This window comes from Papaver somniferum, chromosome 6 (assembly GCF_003573695.1).
Source record: "Papaver somniferum cultivar HN1 chromosome 6, ASM357369v1, whole genome shotgun sequence".
In the NCBI taxonomy this organism is placed as follows: Eukaryota; Viridiplantae; Streptophyta; class Magnoliopsida; order Ranunculales; family Papaveraceae; genus Papaver; species Papaver somniferum.
The window spans coordinates 39,329,131-39,351,232 of NC_039363.1; the positions used below are offsets into that span (position 1 = coordinate 39,329,131).

Below are 22,102 nucleotides of genomic sequence, written 5' to 3' on the forward strand. Positions count from 1 at the left end.
GTGAGTTAGTAGAACCGATCATAACTTGTTATGTATCTTGGTATAACTAATCACAGTGCCTGACTTATGATTTGGTATGACTTAGTTAGTGTAACCGATCCTAAGTAATCACCTGAGATGGTATCATCGATATTTGTGATTGGTGTGACGGATCCTAGTAATTGGTGTACCGATCACAGAAGAGTTGTGTAATCGATCCTTGTAATTGGTGTAACTGGTCCTAGTAATTGGTGTTACCGATCCTAATGACTTAGGTAAATATCACAAGTAATACCATGAGTATATGGTAACTGGTCCTGATAATTGACCTAACCGATCCTGGTAACTAACGTAACCCGTCCTGGTAACTTGTGTGTTCGATCACAAGCAAACCATATTCAGGTAAACCTGATCCTTGTGTTTGGTAGAACCGTGAACCAACATTAGTGATTTTATATTTGATCAATCACATAGTTGTCTTGGAATACAGATGAACCAATTCTAAACTTGTTTGGAAGTGTGGTATAATCGATTCCAAGATTGTAAATATGAAAGAGGATTTACAAAGAAAAAGATGTCAACATACTTTGAACATGAACAATAACTCTTATCTTTTATTGTTCAAAGATATTCCTTAATAACTCAAGGAGATCCCAGACTGAAATAAATTAAGAATCTTTTAATTAAGATTGTTAGTTTTATATGCTTTAATTACCAGCAATTAAATGCATACCTCTAGAAGAAGAAAAATGGTATTGTGCATTTACTAATTGGAGATTTTCTATTGAGAGATTTCGGAAAACATTGGATAAAGCATTTCCAGGAATTATGAAAACTGATTTGGGCATTTATTGCATATCTTGAGAATATTCAGTTTTGGAAATTCCTTGGTCTCCAAACATACTTGGTCTATAAACACCCAAGTTTGCATTTCTATAAAACTATCCTAAGAGCCAGGAAAACTTCATCTTTTTTTTGTTTCTGGTGGAGCCGTTTATCTGGAGAGGAAAGTACCATAATTAGGCGAAATATTACGACCGCTCGTTTAAAGACTTCGGTGGGATCAAGAAGCTCTATGAGTACCGTTGGTGGGAAACTAGATAATTGCAGTTTATTTTATTTTTCGATTGATTTGATTGACTAACAGTTGTTGAACTTCAATTGCACCTAGTTTGTTTATTCTTGAGAATTTTCTCTTCTGATATAAGATTGTAGTTACCTAAAATCTGAGAGAGGTTAGAAGTGGGATTCTAGGGTTTTTGAAAGTGAGTTACGGGAGGTTGAGCACGAACAGTCTTCACCTAAACCATGCACAGTGGCCGTTCAAAGGATGCTTCAGTTACAAGGAAGATACTTAGGGCTGGTCTTAGGGAGGGAAGCAGATGAAGATAAATATTAGAGAATTCTAGGGTTTGAAAAAGAATTACTCTGAGAGGTTTATGAGAAAGATGATTGTAGCTTGGAAAAATGGAGGACCTATTTATAGCTGAATTATCTAATCTCATGTCGATGAAGATAAGGATTACTTTCCGTGCCGTGCGGATCAATTCTCCTATCTCTTCAGGAATTGGGACAAACTAGGTTGAGTTTATTTCATTATTCCACCGCCTTTACTCTCTTCTGCGGTGAGAAATAAGCCGGGTATTTCTCACACGTGCCGCAGACCGCCAGACCAAAACCCTAATTTTTATCCCTCCATTTGTGTGAAGCTGAGTCATCCTTTGTGATGACGTGTTGGGAGAGAGAAATATTCTCTTTAGCCGAGCTGGCCAAGATAGAGAGATATTCTCCGATTTGTAAGAATGACTAGGATGAGTCATATGAAAAAGCATGGGATGCCTAAGAATTCGTGTAGAGAGGAGACTCGATTCATACATGAGGCTCGTGCCTACCATGGGGAATATTCAGCCTTATCTGAGATTTTCCGAGAGATTTGAATCTCTCCGAGATTTTGCAGAGAGATTTGAATCTCTTCGAGATTTTGCAGAGAGATATGAATCTCTCAGAGATTTTGCAGAGAGATATGGATCTCTCCGAGATTTTGCAGAGAGATCAAAATATCTACGAAGATTTTCTTAACGGATCGGAATATCTCTGTGGTCAGCTGGGACTCGTCCTGGAGAGAGAGAAAAGGCTTTGTACGCCCGATTAATGCCTCTGCGAGACTTTGGCTCACTTGTATTTGACCAGCGTATCTTGCAGAGATATGCTAGGAATCAACTGTGTGTCCATATGATGAGCTAACAAGACCAGTGTATCTCGAAAGGATGTTTTAGGAGTCCGTCGAAAGTGTCCAGAGGTAGAATAACCAGCGTATCTCGCGGGGATGTCCTAGGAGTTATTCGGAAACCTCAGTAAGTCGAGTCAGAGCCCAAAGCAGACATGACTAGTGTATCTCGCGATGATATACTAGGAATCAGTCCTTGATCTCAAATAGGGTGAGTCGTGCTTACATGAGATATGTAAATATCCGATCTAGCTCATAAGTCCGTCGGGGACGTGTTTACGCATCTACAAAGCCTACATGACCAGCGGCATCTCGTCGAGGATGTATACTAGGAATCATGGCATCATAATCAACTCCGTATCGCGAAGACATGCTGGAATTGTGGCTGTTCTAGTTCATAAGTCTACTGGGGATGTTTTATGCTCTACAGAACCTACGCGACCAGTAATATCTCGTCGAGGATGTGCGCTAGGAATCACGACATCACGACCAGCAGTGTCTCGCGGGGATGTATACTAGAAATTGTGGCTAAGGATTCCTTGAGGGCCAAGAGCTTAATCTCTCCTTTTAGAGTTGAATTCTGTCTATAGGGTTGAAATGACACTTTTGCCTCTTATCCAAATTTCACCATCTACATTAAGTCCCCTACTTAGAGTAGAACCTTGATTGTTCTATGATGAGTATATAGATGGTGACAAATCACTCGTACGCAATTACAATTCGTTCGTCCTTTTAGACTTGCAGAATCCCCGAATTGACGTTTAGCCTTTGATTGTTATGACTCTGATCTTGGAATCGATTCTGGACCTTGGAATTTCCTGGGAATTTGTGATGTTAATGACATGATAATGAAGTCTTGATGAGACAAAATTTCCATCTTGAACGAATGAAATTTGTTAATTAGGGTTTACTTGGCCAAAACCCTAATTTTCTCTCTTTGTGCATCCTTGAGCTTCTGAGTTTGTATAGGCGAGTATGTGGGGAAGAGAGAATTTTTGAATGGTTCCTGGCTGGACTTGATGTTGGTGAAGGGCCGTGATAAAAGATAGACACTTACTTTTGAAGTTACGGAGTCCCGATCCCATGTAAATTCCGAATTCAGGCTTGTACTGTACCTAAACCCTAATTTTGCGTCTGACTCCTTCAGACACTCTGGAGAGGCTTGAAAAGTCTTGGAAGGTTTGCATCTATCTTGTGGGGTCGGTACCTTGTGTGATGAGAGCTTGTTTAATTCCTTGTACCAATCAGACTTCTCTTTATTAGAGAAAATACATACTTTTGGAACTAAGGGTTTCGTTAAAACCACTATGAGTTTGATTTTTCTTTGGCATGAGAGAGATATGGAGCTTTCCTAGGCATATTCACGTCTTCAAAGAGATATTGGCGCATTTCTGTTTTTGCTTTTGGAATCATGAATTCGAATTTCCCGTTTTGAGCTAAATTTCTCTTTATTTTCTCTGAAATTCTGCCTATTTGAATTTCGTTTCAATCTCGTTTCCTCTTTGAACACTTAGACAACTTAATAATCACGTGCACGAGACCTTTGGAGTTTCTGGATGTATTAGGGCGTTCTTCTTTGAAAATACTCAAAATTGTGAAATAAGGGTATTTCGGTCAAAATACCTTATGAGCTCGTCTTTTATGAATTGATGAGATAAAAAAGGGTTGAAAGAGGTGTACATAATACTCCAAGAGAATGGGGAGAGGCTAGGCTCCATGTTATAAGAAGAAAAATCCAATTTTCATCCATCTTTCCAGAATTAGGGTTATTTCGTCAAAACCCTAATTCTCTTTTAATATTTTCTCTTCTAAAAAATTCAGAGATAATATGTGACGTCCAAATACTCTATAGAAGCATCCTTGCTCCTGTGAGGGTCTTGGCTCTTTCCTTTTTGGATAAATCCCCTTCTTTGAATCCAATTTCTCTTCTTCTAATCCAAAACATTGGATGAATATAGAGATTCAACAACAATTTATGTGTTGTTTTTCTGATTTTTATATCAATTTTGGGGATTATTCTTAGGGTTTGATTTTGTTTTAGATCGAGATTAGAAGAAGAAAGTATGCCATCTCATACAGGTATTGATCACCATATCCAACATTTAATTGGATTTTGTTATCTTTTACGCAAGACAAATCTATATTTAGTCAGTATACTATTTCACAACTCTAATTTCACTAGTGATAATGGTGGTGCTGGTGGCGGCGGTAGTGGAGGACGATATCCACTATCTGTTTCGTCACTCTTATAATTGCCGAAATCAAAAGGATTTCAGGATTGTTGGCTCATCCTTGATGGAAAGGTACGTATCCATTATATATTTTTGAATTCTTTGTTTCCATTTTCATGGGTTTCAATTGATTAATTCTTTACATAACATACAATTTACATTTCGGATCTACATGATGCCAATTGCCAATCGTGGCCCTGCAGATAACACTCATTTTCTTGGGTAGTCACTTTCTGTATGCTACTGTTTTTGTATATAAAAAAATAAATATAATCATACGAGTGGTTAAAGAACAGATCAATTATGAATTACAAGTGTGTCAATCTTGTAAGCACGAGTACTTATTGATTCATTATTAGTGCTTAATTCATCATTTAAATTTGTTTAAGCACTTGGGATCATCAAGCCCCCATGTTGGATTTTGTTATCTGTTACACAAGACAAGAGGCAACAGACATGTTTTCATCTTGTTTTTACTGATCTTGTTTGTTGGGACCAGGTGTATAATGTGACGAACTACTTAGATGATCATCCTTGTGGTGACGATGTTCTTGTTAATGCAACAGGTATTATTTTTTTAGTACAATCTTAACCATGTTCCTTCAATGAGAATAAGGTAATGGGAATCCTATATGAGTGTAAAGACCTTGAATAATGATGTTTGAATAAATGCAAGAGAATTAATGGGACTATTTGATTGGAGAGAACTAATGGAGACCTATTTGATTGGAGAAAATTATTTTAAATTGCTGAAAATTACTTAAAGTTTTGGTTGATGGGTGTGGAGTGGTTGGTGGTGTTGGCAGTAATGGTGGTGCTGGACTTACGGTAGTGGTGGTGCTGTTGGAGTCGGAGTTGGTGGTTTGCTATTGGTATTGGTCGTGAAGCGAAAAGGTGGCTTGCTCTTGGTATGTTTAACCCTCTGTCGACGCAATTATATTGGAATTATTATGAATACAGAAGTCTATATAATTGATACAGATAAGTATTTACTATTTGAAATTGTGAATCGTAAACTCATGTTATTGTTTGGTTCTTATTTGTTTTCGGTGATGTCTGTTGTTGGTCTCCTAGTTCTTGATCCTTGCAAACTATATTATATTTCTCAAGATGAATATGTGTTGTAATGGTATCACAACTGACTCTAGTCAGAAAATGCGTGTTCAATTCATGTCAGGTTCAACAATTTTAGTACATTAATTTTTGGGATCAACTCTGGTTGTTGATACCATATTTTGGGGTCAACTTTGGTTGTTGATATCATAAATAAACATTTTTTTAATTCTGGGTATCAAATTCGATTGTTGAGACCATATTATTTATTTGTTTTATTTTCTAAGTTTTGTTTTGGGGATCAACTTCGGTTGTTGACGCCATATTTTAGGGATCAACTTCGGTTGTTGACACCATATTTTTTCTTCTCATTTTCTGATTTTTGCTTTTGGGATCAACTTCAGTTGTTGACGTCATTTATTTAGTTTTTTTAGGTCTTTGTTTTGGGGATCAACTTCGGTTGTTGACATCGTATTTTTTCTTCCCGTTTTCTGATATTTGCTTTTCGGATCAACTTCAATTGTTTATTTATTTTTTAAAAGATTTTCTAATTTTTTTTTTGAGATCAACTTTGGTTGTTGCAGAGGTGGTGACGGTAGTGGTGGCGACGGCGGTGGTGGTGACGGTGGCGACGACGACAGTGGTGACGGTGGCGGTGGAGGTGGCGGCGGCGAGGTGGTGGTATTTCGGTGGTGGTGGTGGAGTTGTGGTGGTGGTTGGTAGGTGGTGGTCGTTGAGTGGTGGTGGTGGAATTGTTGTTGAATGTTGGTGGCGGTGGTGGATATGTGGTGGTGCTAATGGTGGTGGAATGGTGGTGGTGGCGGTTAGGTGGTAGGGAAAAATTAGTTGTATTTTGAAATAAAAGAAAAATTATATGAGTGAGGGTATCATGGTAATCTATTTTTAAATGGATAAGGTTTTTGAATAATAGGGGTATATTTATTATTGCATAAGGGTATATTTGTTGGGTGTTAAAACTAGGGGTATATAATTAATGTACCCAGCGAGAATGGATGTAAAATCTTTATATAGACTCCCATTTGAGTTCCCAGCCCCAACCTTGAAAGAAAGTGACATAGTATTTCTAACACAAAAAGATTACTCGATTCCGAGTTCGTTTGGCCAATCAAATCCATGCATACTTTTGACTTCAGAAATCTCGTATAAAAATTTCAGAAGTTTTCAGATTGCACTTACTTCGGTGTTGGGACCACATCTCCTAGTCGTTTGTCCGTTTGAAGCGCTCTTTTGGTATGTTGTTGGAAAGACATAGAGGAACACATTTTCTTCAGAAAGTATCCCGAAATTCCTTATGAATTGTCATCAGTTTTCAAGTCCTCGCTCCGCAATGTTCATCAATCTAATTACCAAAGGAATCTTTGTTTCAGTTGGATTCTTAAAACATTCTCTTGCTTCAAGCACAACCCCCTGGGAGTATTATGACTTCACTACCCTTCCTTAGCTTGGTTTAGGTCGTGAATTTTGTATTCTTAGGCCAGAGACACGTCTGTGGTATTGATTATTCGTTTTTACTCTTTGGTTTCCAGAAAACGTATTTTGCTTGATCCATTGTTAAAGTGTGGACCCAAACAAATCCACGAGTATCTCATGAGATGTGAGATGGATTTCTTGATAAGTACAGGACTCTAGGCATGAGGGTATGCTTGAAGGAACTAGGAGAAGACAAGACTTGAAGGGATTGTAGGAGGACAAGGTTTTAGGGGGAAAGGCCGGTCCTCATGTAAATAAAACCCTAGTCCTGTGTTGTTGCTCCCTTGATTTTAACTTATGTAATTTAAACTTTTTAGCCTTATCTGATCTTCTATTTATTTGTATAGTACTCTTCATGGTGTGAACGAGTTAGATCTTGGTAGAATGCGGATGAGGCGAATTTCAACAATTTCATAGGGATTTCAGGAAGAGATTCGGGTGCAGAGACAACTGACCGGCATGAGGGTAATTTCACATAACCCATATCTTGACTTCGGATGAGACACTTACCGATTGATTATATAATGAGAATTATAACTCCGAACGGTCTTACTTCTGATGATTTTGTAAACCTGGGAAACTTGGTGACAACCCGTGAGAATCTTTGGGCTCAATTCTGTCAGGATCCGTCGGGGTGAGTTGAGTTCAGGTCCTCGTATTTTAGCGGGTTTCTTAATCTGGGATGAAGCATGGTAAATGAAGAGATGGAACATGCTAAGAAGGTGGCTCGAGATGCAGAGGCCAAAGTGAAGCCGCGGAACATGAAGAAAGAGATTTTCTCTAGGGGGCTCTGTCGGAAGATTTCTCCAGGGTTGATATTTTCTCTCTCTGAACCTTTTTCATATGCATCTGGTAAAGGAATGGGACCCTCATGATTTCCAACTTGATACAAACCCTAGATTTCTCCGTCGGGTATGCGAGTAGCTGAAAACCCTAAGTTAAATTCGTAATAGAAATTCCTTCCTTGCGCGATCCTGACTCCAGAGGCTGTAGAAACTTCGTTTGACGTCCGATTTCAGTGGTTGACCCCAACTATCGAACAGAAAAGACTCAACCTTCATCTATTGGAGAAATATTAGGATTTCGATCTTGTTTGTCCGATGATATGTCCATATGAAATTGAACTTGGAGTCCAGATCTATTTAACAACAATTCGTTCAAGTGTTTTGATGATATCTCTTGGATCGTGTATTGAAACATCATGCCCTTTTAACACATGGTAGGAGAGACATGGACATATACTTTTATTAATGGAGTATTATAGAATTCTCTACCCATTTATCTTAGTTCGTCGAGTCATGTGACTAAAGTATGAGTCACGTCTGAGGAGAGTGGAAACTATAGACTCCTCTTCAAACCGATTGTGAGCCCTAGTTTGCTCCTTCATGCGTTTATTATTGAGGGATAATTTGAATGCTTATTCTACTTGATATAGTTCTGGTGCATGCGCATAAAACCCTAAAACATCTTATCTTCAGTCAGGATCCGGGACATGGTTGCAATTGCTGAGTACAGATGCTGACGGAGAAGAATTCGACGAAACCAAAGAGAGATGCGATATTTCTCGAGATAAGTCCCATTCACGATTTTAAAGGCCGATCTCGAGTCACCTAACCCCAAGTAATAACATGTTGTGTTGTGGGTTTGGTAAGTTGAATGGTATTGATGTGTCCCGATATTTTGAGACTCATGCGCTGGTCGTTTCTAAATCTGTTATATGAAAAATGGATGTCTGGGACACCTCCTGTTGGCCATGCAGGTATGTGATGCACGATTCTCGTTAGTCCCCAGTTTGATATAAGACTAGGGATTCCCATTGACTCGGGACGTTTGGAAAATGAAGTAAGACCCTTGTAGCGTACGAGATTGAGTCTTCAAGGTAGGGAAGCGATAATCTGTGGGATGAAGACATCTGTGGAGAGTCATGTCGATATATTGCCGCATGTGTCTTTGTGGACAAGATGAAGTTGTTTTTCCGCCTCTACAAGGTGTCTTGACAGGGATTCATGTGGACTTCTGTAGTAAAATTATCCGTTGAGATTTGTTCTTCTTTTGGGAGGATGTGGTCGGTTGTCAGCCGACGCAAAAATAATTTAAGTTCTTTCACTTCCCAATTATAAATAATAGTATAGTTATAAGAACAGATTCGTTCCACAGGGAGATATGGGTTGTCAAATTTTTTTGATTACTTATAGAAACTGGGGGAGGAGGGGGGCGGGGGGTTTGTTTGTGATTATAACTAAATAAGAATAAAGCAAATAGAATAATACGAATATAAGAAATAAAAAGTACTGGTTAGAGTTTTCATCTTCCATCTTCCAACATGTTATCAACTGAATTAATCTCAAAATTCATTTTCTATCGATATCAATAACCCTAGAGCGTCCTATCGCAGGCTTACTTCGGCAAAACTCCTATTATCATCAAAGGCGCAAGAGCCACTCTTTGAATCCTTTCCACTAAACAACTAAGCGCAAGAGTTACTCAAGTTTAACCCAATGAAAGCACTAATATTTATGAGTTTAGGTTATTCTAAGCAATCCGGTGCAAGAGCCACACGGATTTAACCTAGGTTACGCTTCTACATATAATTGTATGGCAACAACCCGTCGTTAACAACTATATTATGCTACTTCTAACAAGGATTATTCGATGATTCCGGATCTCAAACCCTAGTTTAGCAATAGATATGAATGCATGCTCATTTAATTTGCAACTTAAACAAACTAGCAATCAATCATACATGGAGTTATAAACGGTAGAACATAAGCGATACTAACAAATTATGAATGAATGAGAATGAATACTTCAATTGAATAACATGTCTTCCAACTTAGGACTACATCTCTAACCAATAAGAAAGGTTTAGTTACTCATGGATTTCTTAAAACCCATACAAAATAATAAAGAAGAAAATAAATCAAACCCTAGGTTGTAGAAAATCTCCAACTCCAAAGCTCTCCTCTTTCCTCCTCCTGTGTGTAAAAACGAATGATAAAAGATATCCTCAAAATATATCAAAACTCTCGCCTAAATAGCCAAATTCCGCCCATCAGTCACGCCCAAACCTGGTCATGTATAAAAGTCGCAAACGCATCGATGTGGGCTTGCGTTAACACTGGCAAAGTCCAGCCCAAATATCTTCAATGGCTTGTCAGCTCGCTGGAACTGACAACCTATTCCTTTTATTACTTCAGATTTCCCACGGACACATGAGTCTCTGAGAGAATTATTTTTCCCTGGATTTTTAGTTTTGTCTCTTCAGAATCACGGATAGACAGGTCGCCGTGAGTTTCCAAAGTCCCAGAATTTTGTTTCTCAACCAAGCCATTCCGCGGACATACATCCCTCCGGATTTTTTTCAGCGCAGGGAGAATTATTTTTCCCTGGATTTTTACTTTTGTCTCTTCTAACTACCTGACTTTCTGTTTACTCGGCTTCATATATTTCTCATTCTCAACTTTCTCATGAGAGAAACTCGTCCCTGACTTTTACTTGTCCATTTGTATACAACCAACACCTACTTCATCACTGCGCTGCAGCAAGTCATCTTCTAGACTCGAACCTGTTATAACCCTCCGGCCATCCACCAGTCACTGCCAAGGTCGATCAATAACAGCATCTCCATCTTTCATCACACTGCCAAACCACGAGATCAGCTCTTTCTTCTCCATTACTGCCAATATTGGAAGCTGCTCAAACCCCACGACTAACAACACCTGCGTAACTTCTTTTCCATTACCGTAAACAACATCAACAGAAAACAGCCAACGTCTCTGTTTCCATATCTCTCCATCGAACATACAACAGCCAATCATCATCGTTGGCAGCAACCATGCCTTGACTCTCGGCATAAAACAGTCCCATCTCAGATCCTTCTTCCCTGAGTTTGTTCCCTGCCACCATGGCATCACCGATAGAACATCACTGCCAAGCTCATATATTCATCTCACTGCCATCAAACACCACCGTACCATACCCCTGGAACCTCAAACTCGTTATCACTGCCATTACTGGCATAACCCATTAGTCAGCAATCCGTCAATGCACCGACTCTGTCTACTCGAGCCTGTTAACAACACCAGTGATAACCATGGACTCGAGCTAAACCCATACTCCACAGAAAACTCGAGTTTTCATCCTTCCTGCCATAATCATCTCGAGCTCAATACTGCCATCATCACGGCAGCAACCTCCACAAACTCCATGAATCACTGGCAGACTCGAGCTCTGTGTTATCTCTCGAGTTTGCAACTCTGACATCAATGGACAGCTCCATTTCTTTTCACCATGAACTATCAACTACAACATAACAGTTGAGCTTCACTTCTCTGTCTCATCATTGAGAAACAACAACCATTCTCGTCTCTTGGTATTTTTTTTGGATTGTGGTAGCCCCAAGTAAAAACTCGGGTGCCTTTAACATTTCTGTGCTTTCATAAATTCAGCAACTTCATCTTGCTTCAATCGCCCATCATTTCTTCATACGACGTTGGAATGACTCCATTCTTTCGCCATTGGCTTCGTCTTTTCGGCCTCTTCAAGATGATGTGAAGAAATGTCGGATTTGAGCAAGTTCCACTTCCTTTTGGTCAAGATAGCCTCAAACACCTAAGAAACTCAAAACAAACAAAATCAAAGCATAATGATACAAAAACTACCAAGAAAGCAAAGCATTTGAGTACCTAACTAGTGCAAATATTGCACTTATCAAATTCCCCCACACTTGCCTTTTGCTAGTCCTCGAGCAAACTACAAAAATAAAATAAGGTACAACAACTCATTATCGTCGAAGTCACGGTTGCACTTAGCATGTGCAACAGGCCTTTAAACCCCTCGGTGTCCCTAGTGGACGAGCTATAGTCTCGTGAGGGATTACAAAAGGTATACCCACAAAACCTACTCCAACTTCAAAGCGTTCCAGCTTCCCAAGCATCCAAAGAGCTATGAGGACATAGAGTTTCTGCATGCTAGTAATAAGAAGTTAGAAACACCAAAGAACATTCTCATTCTTAATGTTGAGTGAGAAATAACCACACCATAATGAGAGAATGCGTGTTTGAGAGCGATCAATAAGCATTTCGCCTCGACTTCTGCCTCACTTAAAAGGATTTTATTATAATTGCACTCAATAAGACGACTTTTTTATGGGTCTCACATGTGTGCAGGTAGGAATGAAGAGAGAATCCTGCACACGTTGAATGGTGGGAAGGAAACCTTCCGAATTATTTCTGGAGACCCCACAAGATCATGGGAAATAAAAGACTTTTTTCTGTTGATCTCTAAGAAAGAAAATCAACCACTATATCAAGGATGAGAGTACTTACCACCTTCACATCCGATCGTCAGTGACGAAAGCACCACTCTCACAAAATCCAATAGAAAGTGGTCTTCATCTCGTCTTCTTCATCTTCTTTGTCTTTGTCTTCGTCTTCGGTCTTCAACTGTTGATGATAAACTCTTGAACTTCGAAAATTTGTAACTCTTTCTCTTCAATTCCTTGTTGCTTGAAACTTCTTTATAGATTTTTCTTCTTCCCCATGGATTTATTAAATGAATACAAAAAGAAATACAAACCAAAATAATATAAAGAATTTCTCTTGTCTTGTCTTTTTTTTTTTGGTGTCAAGAGAAATAACTTCAAACTGAATATAAAATAAACAATGAAATTGTTATGGTCATGGGATAAGTACTTTACCGCTTGATTCTTCATAACTTGTATTGTCTTCGTATCATAAACTTCAATACAATTCTCATCTTTTGATTTTCTTCGCTCTTGTAAATAAGTCTTCAACTTGAATATAGAGTTCCGCTCCTTATGTGTAAGTCTTCAACATGTATATAAAAATCTTCCTATTGTATGTTGCTTTACTTGGATATGAAATTTGATCTTCCCTGTATTGTTGCTTGTAAACCTCAAACGTCTTCAACTTTCCTTGTAGATTTGATGTCGCTCCGCTTGTTGATGATGATGGTGTGTTTCTATGGACCTGTCGTTGGCGAGAGAGAAAGTAGTTCTAACTGCAAATCAAACTACAAGAAGGTGGTTTTCATCTATAGACGTCACCCTCATGATTGAAAAAATTAGCATTCAAGAGATCAAGAGTAGTGCTTCTATTGGTGGGAGGTTGGGTAGCTCACCATTCTACCTGGAATTAACGTACGGTGACACACACTCAAAAGAAAGCTCTTTAGTCAACTACACAAAAACAATTTTGGTCTGGTGCCTCTGTTGATTTGAAAATAGGTAGTCTCCACTAATGATTGATCAACAACTCTAATAATGCATTTCTCCCTGATCCTCATTTGCATCACCGGCATGATTATATGCATTATTTAACACTCTTACAAGCAAGAAATATGAACATAGTTCCCTAACACTTCCAAGTTCAGTTATGTCGGTCAGAAATCTCTATGTAAACATACCTAGAAGTATGCTAATGAATCTAAAATCTCTACAAGTTGGAGGTCTTTTTTTATTTATTTTTATGCAAATATATACAAAATTTTGAAAAATCTAGGCAAAAAACTAAAAACTCTATATGCAACACTGAAAATTCTGAATTCTGACGTAGCAGCAGATAAAACACGAAAACTGTACAAATTGGTAAGGAATTTGGAAAAACACCATTTCACTAAAGTTGTTCGCCTACGTCTTTTCTACAAAGTGTCAAAAGGTCACAGTGTTTCGACAAACGGTCTGACAGTTATGGTCCCTGGACTGAACTACGTGCAGTCTGAATTTTTCTGACGAAAAGGTATTCGTCAAAATTTTCTTCAAAATAGATTTTATACTCTAAGAATTTAAACATGAGGATGCAAATATGATATGACAATAATAAAAACTGAAAATAAAATGAATTAAGATACAAAACCTACGGGTTGCCTCCCATTTAGCGCTTGGTTTTACGTTTTTAGCCCGACTTAGCATTCGCCTTACTACTCCTCCAGAGGGAGTACATCAATAAGTTGGATCTCTTCCGTTTCCACATCAAACGGTTCATAATAGGGCTTTAAACGGTGCCCATTCACTTTAAGCTCCTTTCCTGTTAATAAGCTACGGATCTCTACTGCACTATGAGAAAAAACATTAAGCACAACAAAAGGTCCTATCCAACGAGATTTCAATTTACCAGGAAATAAATGAAGGCGAGAATTAAAAAAAAAAGAACTTTCTTTCCAACAATAAACTGTTTTCTAGAAATCCTACTATCATGAAAAGCCTTTGTTTTCTCCTTGTAAATTTGTGAACTTTCATATGCATCATTGCGAATTTCTTCTAGTTCACTTAATTGAAGTTTTCGTTGATTAGCCCCCTCCATATCCATGTTGCATTGTTGAATAGCCCAAAAATCCTTATGCTCTATTTCAACAGGAAGGTGACAAGGTTTACCGTACACTAGCCTGTAAGGAGACATCCCAATAGGTGTCTTGTATGCGTTTCGGTATGCCCATAATGCATCGTTGAGACGTAAACTCCAATCCTTCCTTGCGGGATTCACTGTTTTCTCCAGAATGGACTTTATTTGTCGATTAAAAACTTCTGCTTGCACGTTTTTTTGTGGATGATATTCTATAGCAATCTTGTGAGATATGTTGTACTTTTTCAACAAGCCCTGAAAGAACTTATTTCGAAAGTGTGATCCTCCATCACTGGTTATGGCCCTTGGGGTTCCAAACCTTGCAAAAATCTGATCCATAACAAAATCTGTAACCGCTTTAGAATCATTAGTAGGGGTGGCTTTAGCTTCCATCCATTTCGACACATAATCAACAACAAGTAGGATATAAGATTTTCCAGAAGAATTACAAAAGGTCCCAGAAAATTTATACCCTATACGTCAAAAAGTTCTACAAAAAGAATAAACTTCTGTGGCATTTGATTTCGGGCACCTAGATTGCATGTTCTTTGACATCTATCACAAGTTGTACAAAAAACATACGCATCTTTGAATAAAGTAGGCCAATAGAAACCACTTTCAAGTACCTTAAGAGCGGTTCTCTTTGCTCCAAAGTGTCCTCCACAAGCGTACGAATGACAAAAACATAATATAGAATTATATTCAGATTCAGGTACGCACCTTCGTATAATTTGGTCTGCACAATGTTTCCATAAGTATCGATCATCCCAAATATATTGATTTGCTATCTTTTTCAATTTGTCCCTCTCAGCACGAGACAAATTCTTAGGGATTTGTTTAGACACTAAATAATTCACAATATCAGCGTACCACGGTTCTGAAAATGCAATTGAAAAAAGTTGCTCATCTGGGAAGCTTTCACGCAACGGGATAGCTTCTTTGTCTATAGTAAGACGACTCAAGTGATCTGCAACAGTATTCTCAATACCTTTCTTGTCTTTAATTTCGAGATTAAACTCTTGCAGGAGTAGAATCCATCGAATTAGCCTCGTTTTCGCCTCTTTTTTTTGTAAGCAAGTACCCAAGTGCTGCATGATCAGAAAATACAACAACTTTTGTACCAATTAAATAAGAACGAAATTTTTCCAAAGCAAAAACAATTGCTAACAACTCATTTTCAGTGGTTGTATAGTTTTGTTGGGCCTCATTCAACGTTCTAGAAGCATAATAAATGGCATGGGGTAGTTTCCCCGTACGCTGGCCTAATACTGCACCAACCGCATAATGACTAGCATCACACATTAGCTCGAATGGCTTACTCCAATCTGGTGGTTTCATGATAGGGGATGATATCAAAAGTTCTTTTAAACTATTAGCTCGAATGGCTTACTCCAAACACTTCTCATCGAAGTTAAAAACCACATCTTTTTGCAATAAACGACATAGTGGTGCTGCAAAATTGGAAAAATCCTTGATAAACCTGCGATAAAATCCTGCTTGACCAAGAAAAGCACGAATTTCCCTCACCGTAGTGGGAGGAGTTAGAGAACGAATAAGATCAATCTTAGATTTATCAACTTCTAATCCTTTAGAAGATATAATATGTCCTAAGACAATGTCATGAGTCACCATAAAATGGCACTTCTCCCAATTTAGCACAATATTAGTCTCAACACATCGTTTAAGAATTAATGTAAGGTTATCCAAGCACAAGTCAAATGAATCACCATAAACACTGAAATCATTCATAAAAACTTCGATAATGTTTCGACATATTCAGAAAAGATACTTACCATACACCATTGGAAGGTAGCGGGTGCATTACACAAACCAAAAGGAATCCTTCTATATGCAAATGTTCCGAACAGAAAAGTAAAAGTAGTTTTCTCTTGATCCTCAGGTGTTATAGCAATCTGATTGTAACCTGAATAACCATAAAGAAAACAATAGTAAGAGTGTCCATACAAACTTTCCAACATTTGATCCATAAAAGGTAAAGGAAAATGATCTTTTTTAGTGGTTGCATTCAGTTTTCTGTAATCTATACAAACCCTCCAACTAGTTTGCACACGAGTTGGGACAAGTTCGTTATTATCATTCTGCACCACTGTGACGCCCGACTTCTTTGGTACCACTTGTACCGGGATCACCCATTTTCTATCAGAAATGGGGTAGAAAACTCCCACGTCTAATAACTTTAGTATCTCTTTCTTTACGACTTCCATCATTGAAGGATTTAAGCGGCGTTGTGCCTCCCTTGTAGGTTTTGCTTCATCCTCAAGCCGTATTTTATGCATGCACGTCGATGGGATTATTCCCTTAATATCAGCAATTGTCCATCCTATAGCAGTTTTGTACTCCCTCAAAACTCGAAGAAGTCTTTGTTCCTGCAATTCATTTAGTGCATTCGAAACTATTACTGGCAACTCTTCATTATCACCCAAATACATGTATTTTAGGTGACCAGGAAGAGGCTTTAGTTCTAGTTTAGGTGCCTGCACAATAGATGGAAATAACTTTTCATCAGTGCATGGTAAAGAGATAAAAGAAATATCATGAGTAGGTGGGCACTATTGCAACGAATTAAGTTCACCAATGGTTTCCTCAAATTCGTTCCCTAACTTAAGCTCGATTCTCGGATCTTTAAAATCTTTAAGGCCCACACTTATCGTGATAATAGTCTCCAATGAATCATCACACCTCAAATCAAACAAATATTGAGCTAGTGAGTCAATCACATCAACGGAGAAGCAAGAGTTGACATCACTAGGATATCTTATCGTTTCATAAATGTTGAAACGTATTACTTCTCCATCAAATTCCATAGTCAATGAGCCATCATGCACTTCAATTTTAGTTCTAGTCATGCTCATAAATGGTCGACCAAGAAGTAACTGTAGAGATGTGTCAGTTGATCCGTCTGTCATCTCCAACACAAAAAATCCGCTGGAAATTAGTTGGTTTACCTGCACAAGCACATCCTCAATAATACCTATAGGGTATACATTAGAACGGTCAGCCAACTGTAAAGTAATTCCAGTTTCTTTCAAGGGACCTAATTTAAGAGATTAATATATATATACGGGCATAACATTTACTGATGCTCCTAAATCAAGCATAGCCTTATTAAACTTGGTGTTACCAATAACAATAAGAATATCAAAACTACCAGGGTCTTTACATTTAAGTGGGAGTTTCTTTTGCAAGATAGCTGAAGCATTTTCCCCCACTTTCATTACCTCGTTACCGGTTAACCTCTGTTTATTGGTGCACAAGTCCTTCAGAATTCTCGCGTACTTGGGGACTTGTTTAATAGCATCTGTTAGTGGAATGTTCACATGAATCTTCCTGAAAATATCTAATATCTCCTTATCTTGTTTAGAGTTAGAAAACCTGCGAGGAAAAGGAAAAGGGGGAACATACGTAGAAACAGGAGTTTTAGAGTTTTCTTTAGGTAACTCATCGGTTTGGGAAGAGTCAGTAATCTCTTTCTCCAAAATCAGACCCTTAGGGTCTTTGTTTTTCTCAGCATCTTCCGGTTGCACAGTTCGTGTACCACTTCTCAATGTCACAGCGTTGACAAAATCTATTGGGTTAAGAGGTTGAGAAGGGAGTTTCCCACTATTCTGCGTCTCCAAATGGTTCAATCTACCTGCCAATTTGTGTCTGCAACTCCTTGATTGCACCATCAGTAATTTGCTGATTTTTTTGCACCATTGTGGTTAGATTTTCTTCATCATAGCAAGCATCTCTGATGATTCTGAGTTTTGCACTGGTTATGGTTGTTGTTGAAAACCACTAGGATGATTGAAAACCAGTTCTTGAGCTGCAGCTTGCTTGTTTGCATAACTAAAATTGGGATGATCTCTCCATCCTGGATTATAATTATTGGAATTAGGATCATACCGTCGCCTTTGCTGATTTGGAAAAATAGCATTCACTTGTTCAGATTCTTCCTCATAAGAGGGAATGATTACTGTGGCCATATGTTGCATCATCTTCTCCATATTACCAATCCTATGTTCTAAGTGAGGTGAAGAAGTAACCTCATTAACTCTTTGAATCATTGACACACCTGTTGTGTTGAATTGCTGCGTGTTTGCAGCCATATTCTCGATCAATTCTGTCGCTTCGTCAATGGTTTTGTTTGTCAAAGAATCACCACTAGATGCATCGATAAGATTTCTCTCGGATTGGAGCAAACCATCGTAAAAATATTGCACTATGAGTTGCTCAGAGATTTGATGATGTGGGCAGCTCGCTAACAACTTCTTGTACCGTTCACAGTAGTCGTAAAGAGTCTCACCAGTAGTTTGTTCAATCCCAGTAATTGCTTTACGAATAGTTGTTGCTTTAGAGGCGGGAAAGTACTTTTCTAAAAATGCTCTCTGCATCTCGTTCCATGTTGTGATACTTCCAGGTGGAAGACCATAAAACCATTCTTCTGCAAAATCAATCAAAGAGAATGGGAAAGGTGTTAGTAAATCTCTTCCTTGATCAGTTCAAGTTGGCTTCAAACTTGTCAACCTATGTTGAAACAGTAATAAATGACGATTTGGATCGTCTTCTAGAAGCTCTTTAAACTTTGGTAACCAATGAATCAACTGAGATTTGAGCTCAACTGAATCTTCCAAGTTGACACACAACTTTTGTTGATTAAACGATGGGGATGTCAGATCTTTGAGTGTCTTCTTGGGAGGTGGAGGTGGTGGAGCGGCTCTATTTCCCTGGTTCCCTTGGTTTCCCTGGTTACCAGTGTTTTGGTTGTTCGTTCCGCCAACCATCTCTTCTTGTTGTGATTTTCGAGGTTCTTGTAGTACTGTTCCTCTGCGAGTTGAAATTCCGCACCTTTGGTAATCCCAACGTTTGGATGCCATAAATCAAGTACCTGAAACAAGATTCTCAAAAACATAATTAAAAACAAAAAATTAAGAAATCAAAAACAAAATAACAATCCGCTATTCCTCTCCGGCAGCGACGCAAAAATTTGGTCGGTTGTCAGCCAACGCAAAAATAATTTAAGTTCTTTCGCTTAATAATAGTATAATTATAAGAATACATTCGTTCCACAGGGATATATGGGTTGTCAAATTGTTTTGATTACTTATAGAAACTGGGGGGAGGGGGGTTGTTTGTGATTATAACTAAATAAGAATAAAGCAAATAGAATAATACGATATCAGAAATAAAAAGTATTGGTTAGACTTTTCATCTTCCATCTTCCAACATGTTATCAACTGAATCAATTTCAAGATTCATTTTCTATCGATATCAATAACCCTAGAGCATCCTATCGCAGGATTACTCCGGCAAAACTCCTATTATCATCAAAAGCGCAAGAGCCACTCTTTGAATCCTTTCCACTAAACAACTTGGCGCAAGATCCACTCAAGTTTAACCCAATGAAAGCACTAATATTTATGAGTTTAGGTTATTCTAAGCAATCCGGTGCAAGAGCCACACGGATTTAACCTAGGTTACGCTTCTACATATAATTATATGGCAACATCCCGTTGTTAACAACTGTATTATGCTATTTCTAACAAGGATTATTCGACAATTCCGGATCCCAAACCTTAGTTTATCACTAGATATGAATGCATGCTCATTTAGTTTGCAACTTAAACAAACTAGCAATTCAATCATGCATGGAGTTATAAATGATATAACATAAGCGATACTAACAAATTATGAATGAATACTTCAATTGAATAATATGTCTTCCAACTTAGGACTACATCTCTAACCAATAAGAAAGGTTTAGTTACTCATGGATTTCTTAAAACCCATGTAAAATAATAAAGAGGCAAATAAATCAAACCCTAAGTTGTAGAAAATCACCAACTCCAAAGCTCTCCACTTTCCTCCTCTTGTGTGTAAAAACGAATGATAAAAGATATCCTCAAAAGATATCAAAACACTCGCCTAAATAGCTAAAGGGAAAATTAGGCGCGGGCCCAGAAAAATAATATTCTCATTTTCAGGCCCACAATTAATTTTAGGTACCGTGACATCCATAATTATTTTCATGACACCCATAATTATATGAAATTATTGAAAATGTCTGCATGACGGATTATGCATCCGCATGACGGGTTATGCATCAGGGGTATAATTGACAACGCAACTTGGATATAACATATCTAAAAATCCGCGCCTTGGAATTTTACAAATTTTATATCGTTGGAAATCTTTTTAAGAGAGCTACGCAACAAGTACAAAAAAGAATATCAAATTTTTGTTTTTCACGAAAAAATCGGAGTTGATCATCATTTTAGGCAAAATTTTCGAAAACTTGATACATAACCATATTATGTAACCACCATAAAAGATGCATAACACATTCTGCAGACGCATAACGAATTATGCAACCATTTTATCCACTACATAACAAATTATGCATTTGGATAACAAAGTTATGCATTGATAACAAGTTATGTAACCATTGTTTTGGTTGATTTGAGTGCGTACATAAAAAAATTGATGCATGATGCAGTATGCATCCATATTTACGGATGCATATCAGGTTATGATTTTCGGATGCGTAACAGGTTATGCATCCATTTTCACGACTGCATAACATGTTATGTAGATATTATTGTAGGTGCATGACAAGTTATGCAACCTTATTTTCTGTTGGTTTCAATACTAAGAAAAAAGTAGCTGCATAACCGTTTTCTGGACTGCATAAAAAGTCATGCAAAAAAAAAAAAACAACCGCAGAACGTGTTATGCAACCAATTTCGAGAATGCATAACAAGTTATGCAATAAATTTTGTAGGTGCATAACCTGTTATGCATCACTATTCACACCTCCATTTTCTTCACTGACGTTGCAGACTGGTACCCAAATATCCACATCTTGTAGGCTTATAAATCAGGTGAAAACTGCTGCCAAAAACCCCTTATACAAATCCCAAAATATCACTGCTAATCAGTCTACACAAGCTCTTCTTTCACTGAACAGCACACCAACAAACTCCCAACTACAGTCCCATTCTCTTGGCTCCCCTGAATTCGAGACACACTCATGTTCCTTCTTTGTTTCATCTTGAAAACCCTCTCCTAATCTGCCAAGAACAACCAACATAACTTCACCACCAGTCATCCACAGAACAGGCCAGAATGCAACCCAAATCATCCCAAGAATCTTCATAAGCTCAACCCAATACTCGACCCAAACTCCATTCATAAATCTTGTACCGCCAGCTCCATCTCTTTCCATAGCTGCCATTGTTTCAAACCATCTATGCCTCGTACTTTGAAGCTTCAATTATCTCTCAAAACCCATTGAAAACTTACCCCAAAATCAATCACGTAACAGCTGAACTTCTCTCAGCCATTTCGTCAAACAGTTGTTATGCACAGTTTGATGTTGTGTTGCATCTAGGAATCATTTTCTGTGGCTCTCCAATTTTTGCAACAAATTCAAATACGATGCAAACCCATAACTGCTAATCATTCATAAACACCAAAACAGTTCAGTTTCTCCTCCAATCAACACCAACAGACCCAAAATTGAGCTAACAGACTGACCATATCTCATGCCTTCGTACTACCTATTTCTTGTTGTATTCAAGCTCAAGAACCCTTGCTTAATCCTGCGAGAATCATCCCACCAGAAACCATCATTTCAACAACACAAAACCCCTTTCGTCCAACTGGTTTACGTCTTGAAACGCAACCTAATTCAGCCATCACCCCGAGCTCCATCTGCCACACCAATTCGAACCAAATAACCCCATTCAGCAGCCAGAAAT

General features: G+C 38.2%; 1 protein-coding gene and 1 long non-coding RNA gene across 2 annotated transcripts; one reads left to right on the forward strand and one right to left on the reverse strand.

The window, feature by feature from the left end:
- The first annotated feature begins 4,010 nt into the window (after positions 1-4,010).
- LOC113285601 lies at positions 4,011-6,133 on the forward strand. The gene is made up of 4 exons (XR_003328782.1): positions 4,011-4,285; positions 4,389-4,509; positions 4,937-5,345; positions 6,075-6,133. It is a non-coding gene; the product is annotated as an uncharacterized LOC113285601 (long non-coding RNA).
- A 9,595-nt stretch (positions 6,134-15,728) lies between these two features.
- Positions 15,729-18,031, reverse strand: LOC113290743. The gene is made up of 5 exons (XM_026540328.1): positions 17,426-18,031; positions 17,150-17,308; positions 16,414-16,837; positions 16,209-16,266; positions 15,729-16,077 (listed from the first exon to the last, which is right to left on the reverse strand). The coding sequence occupies exons 1-5, from the start codon at positions 18,029-18,031 to the stop codon at positions 15,729-15,731; spliced, it is 1,596 nt and encodes a 531-aa protein (XP_026396113.1).
- Positions 18,032-22,102: the final 4,071 nt, after the last annotated feature.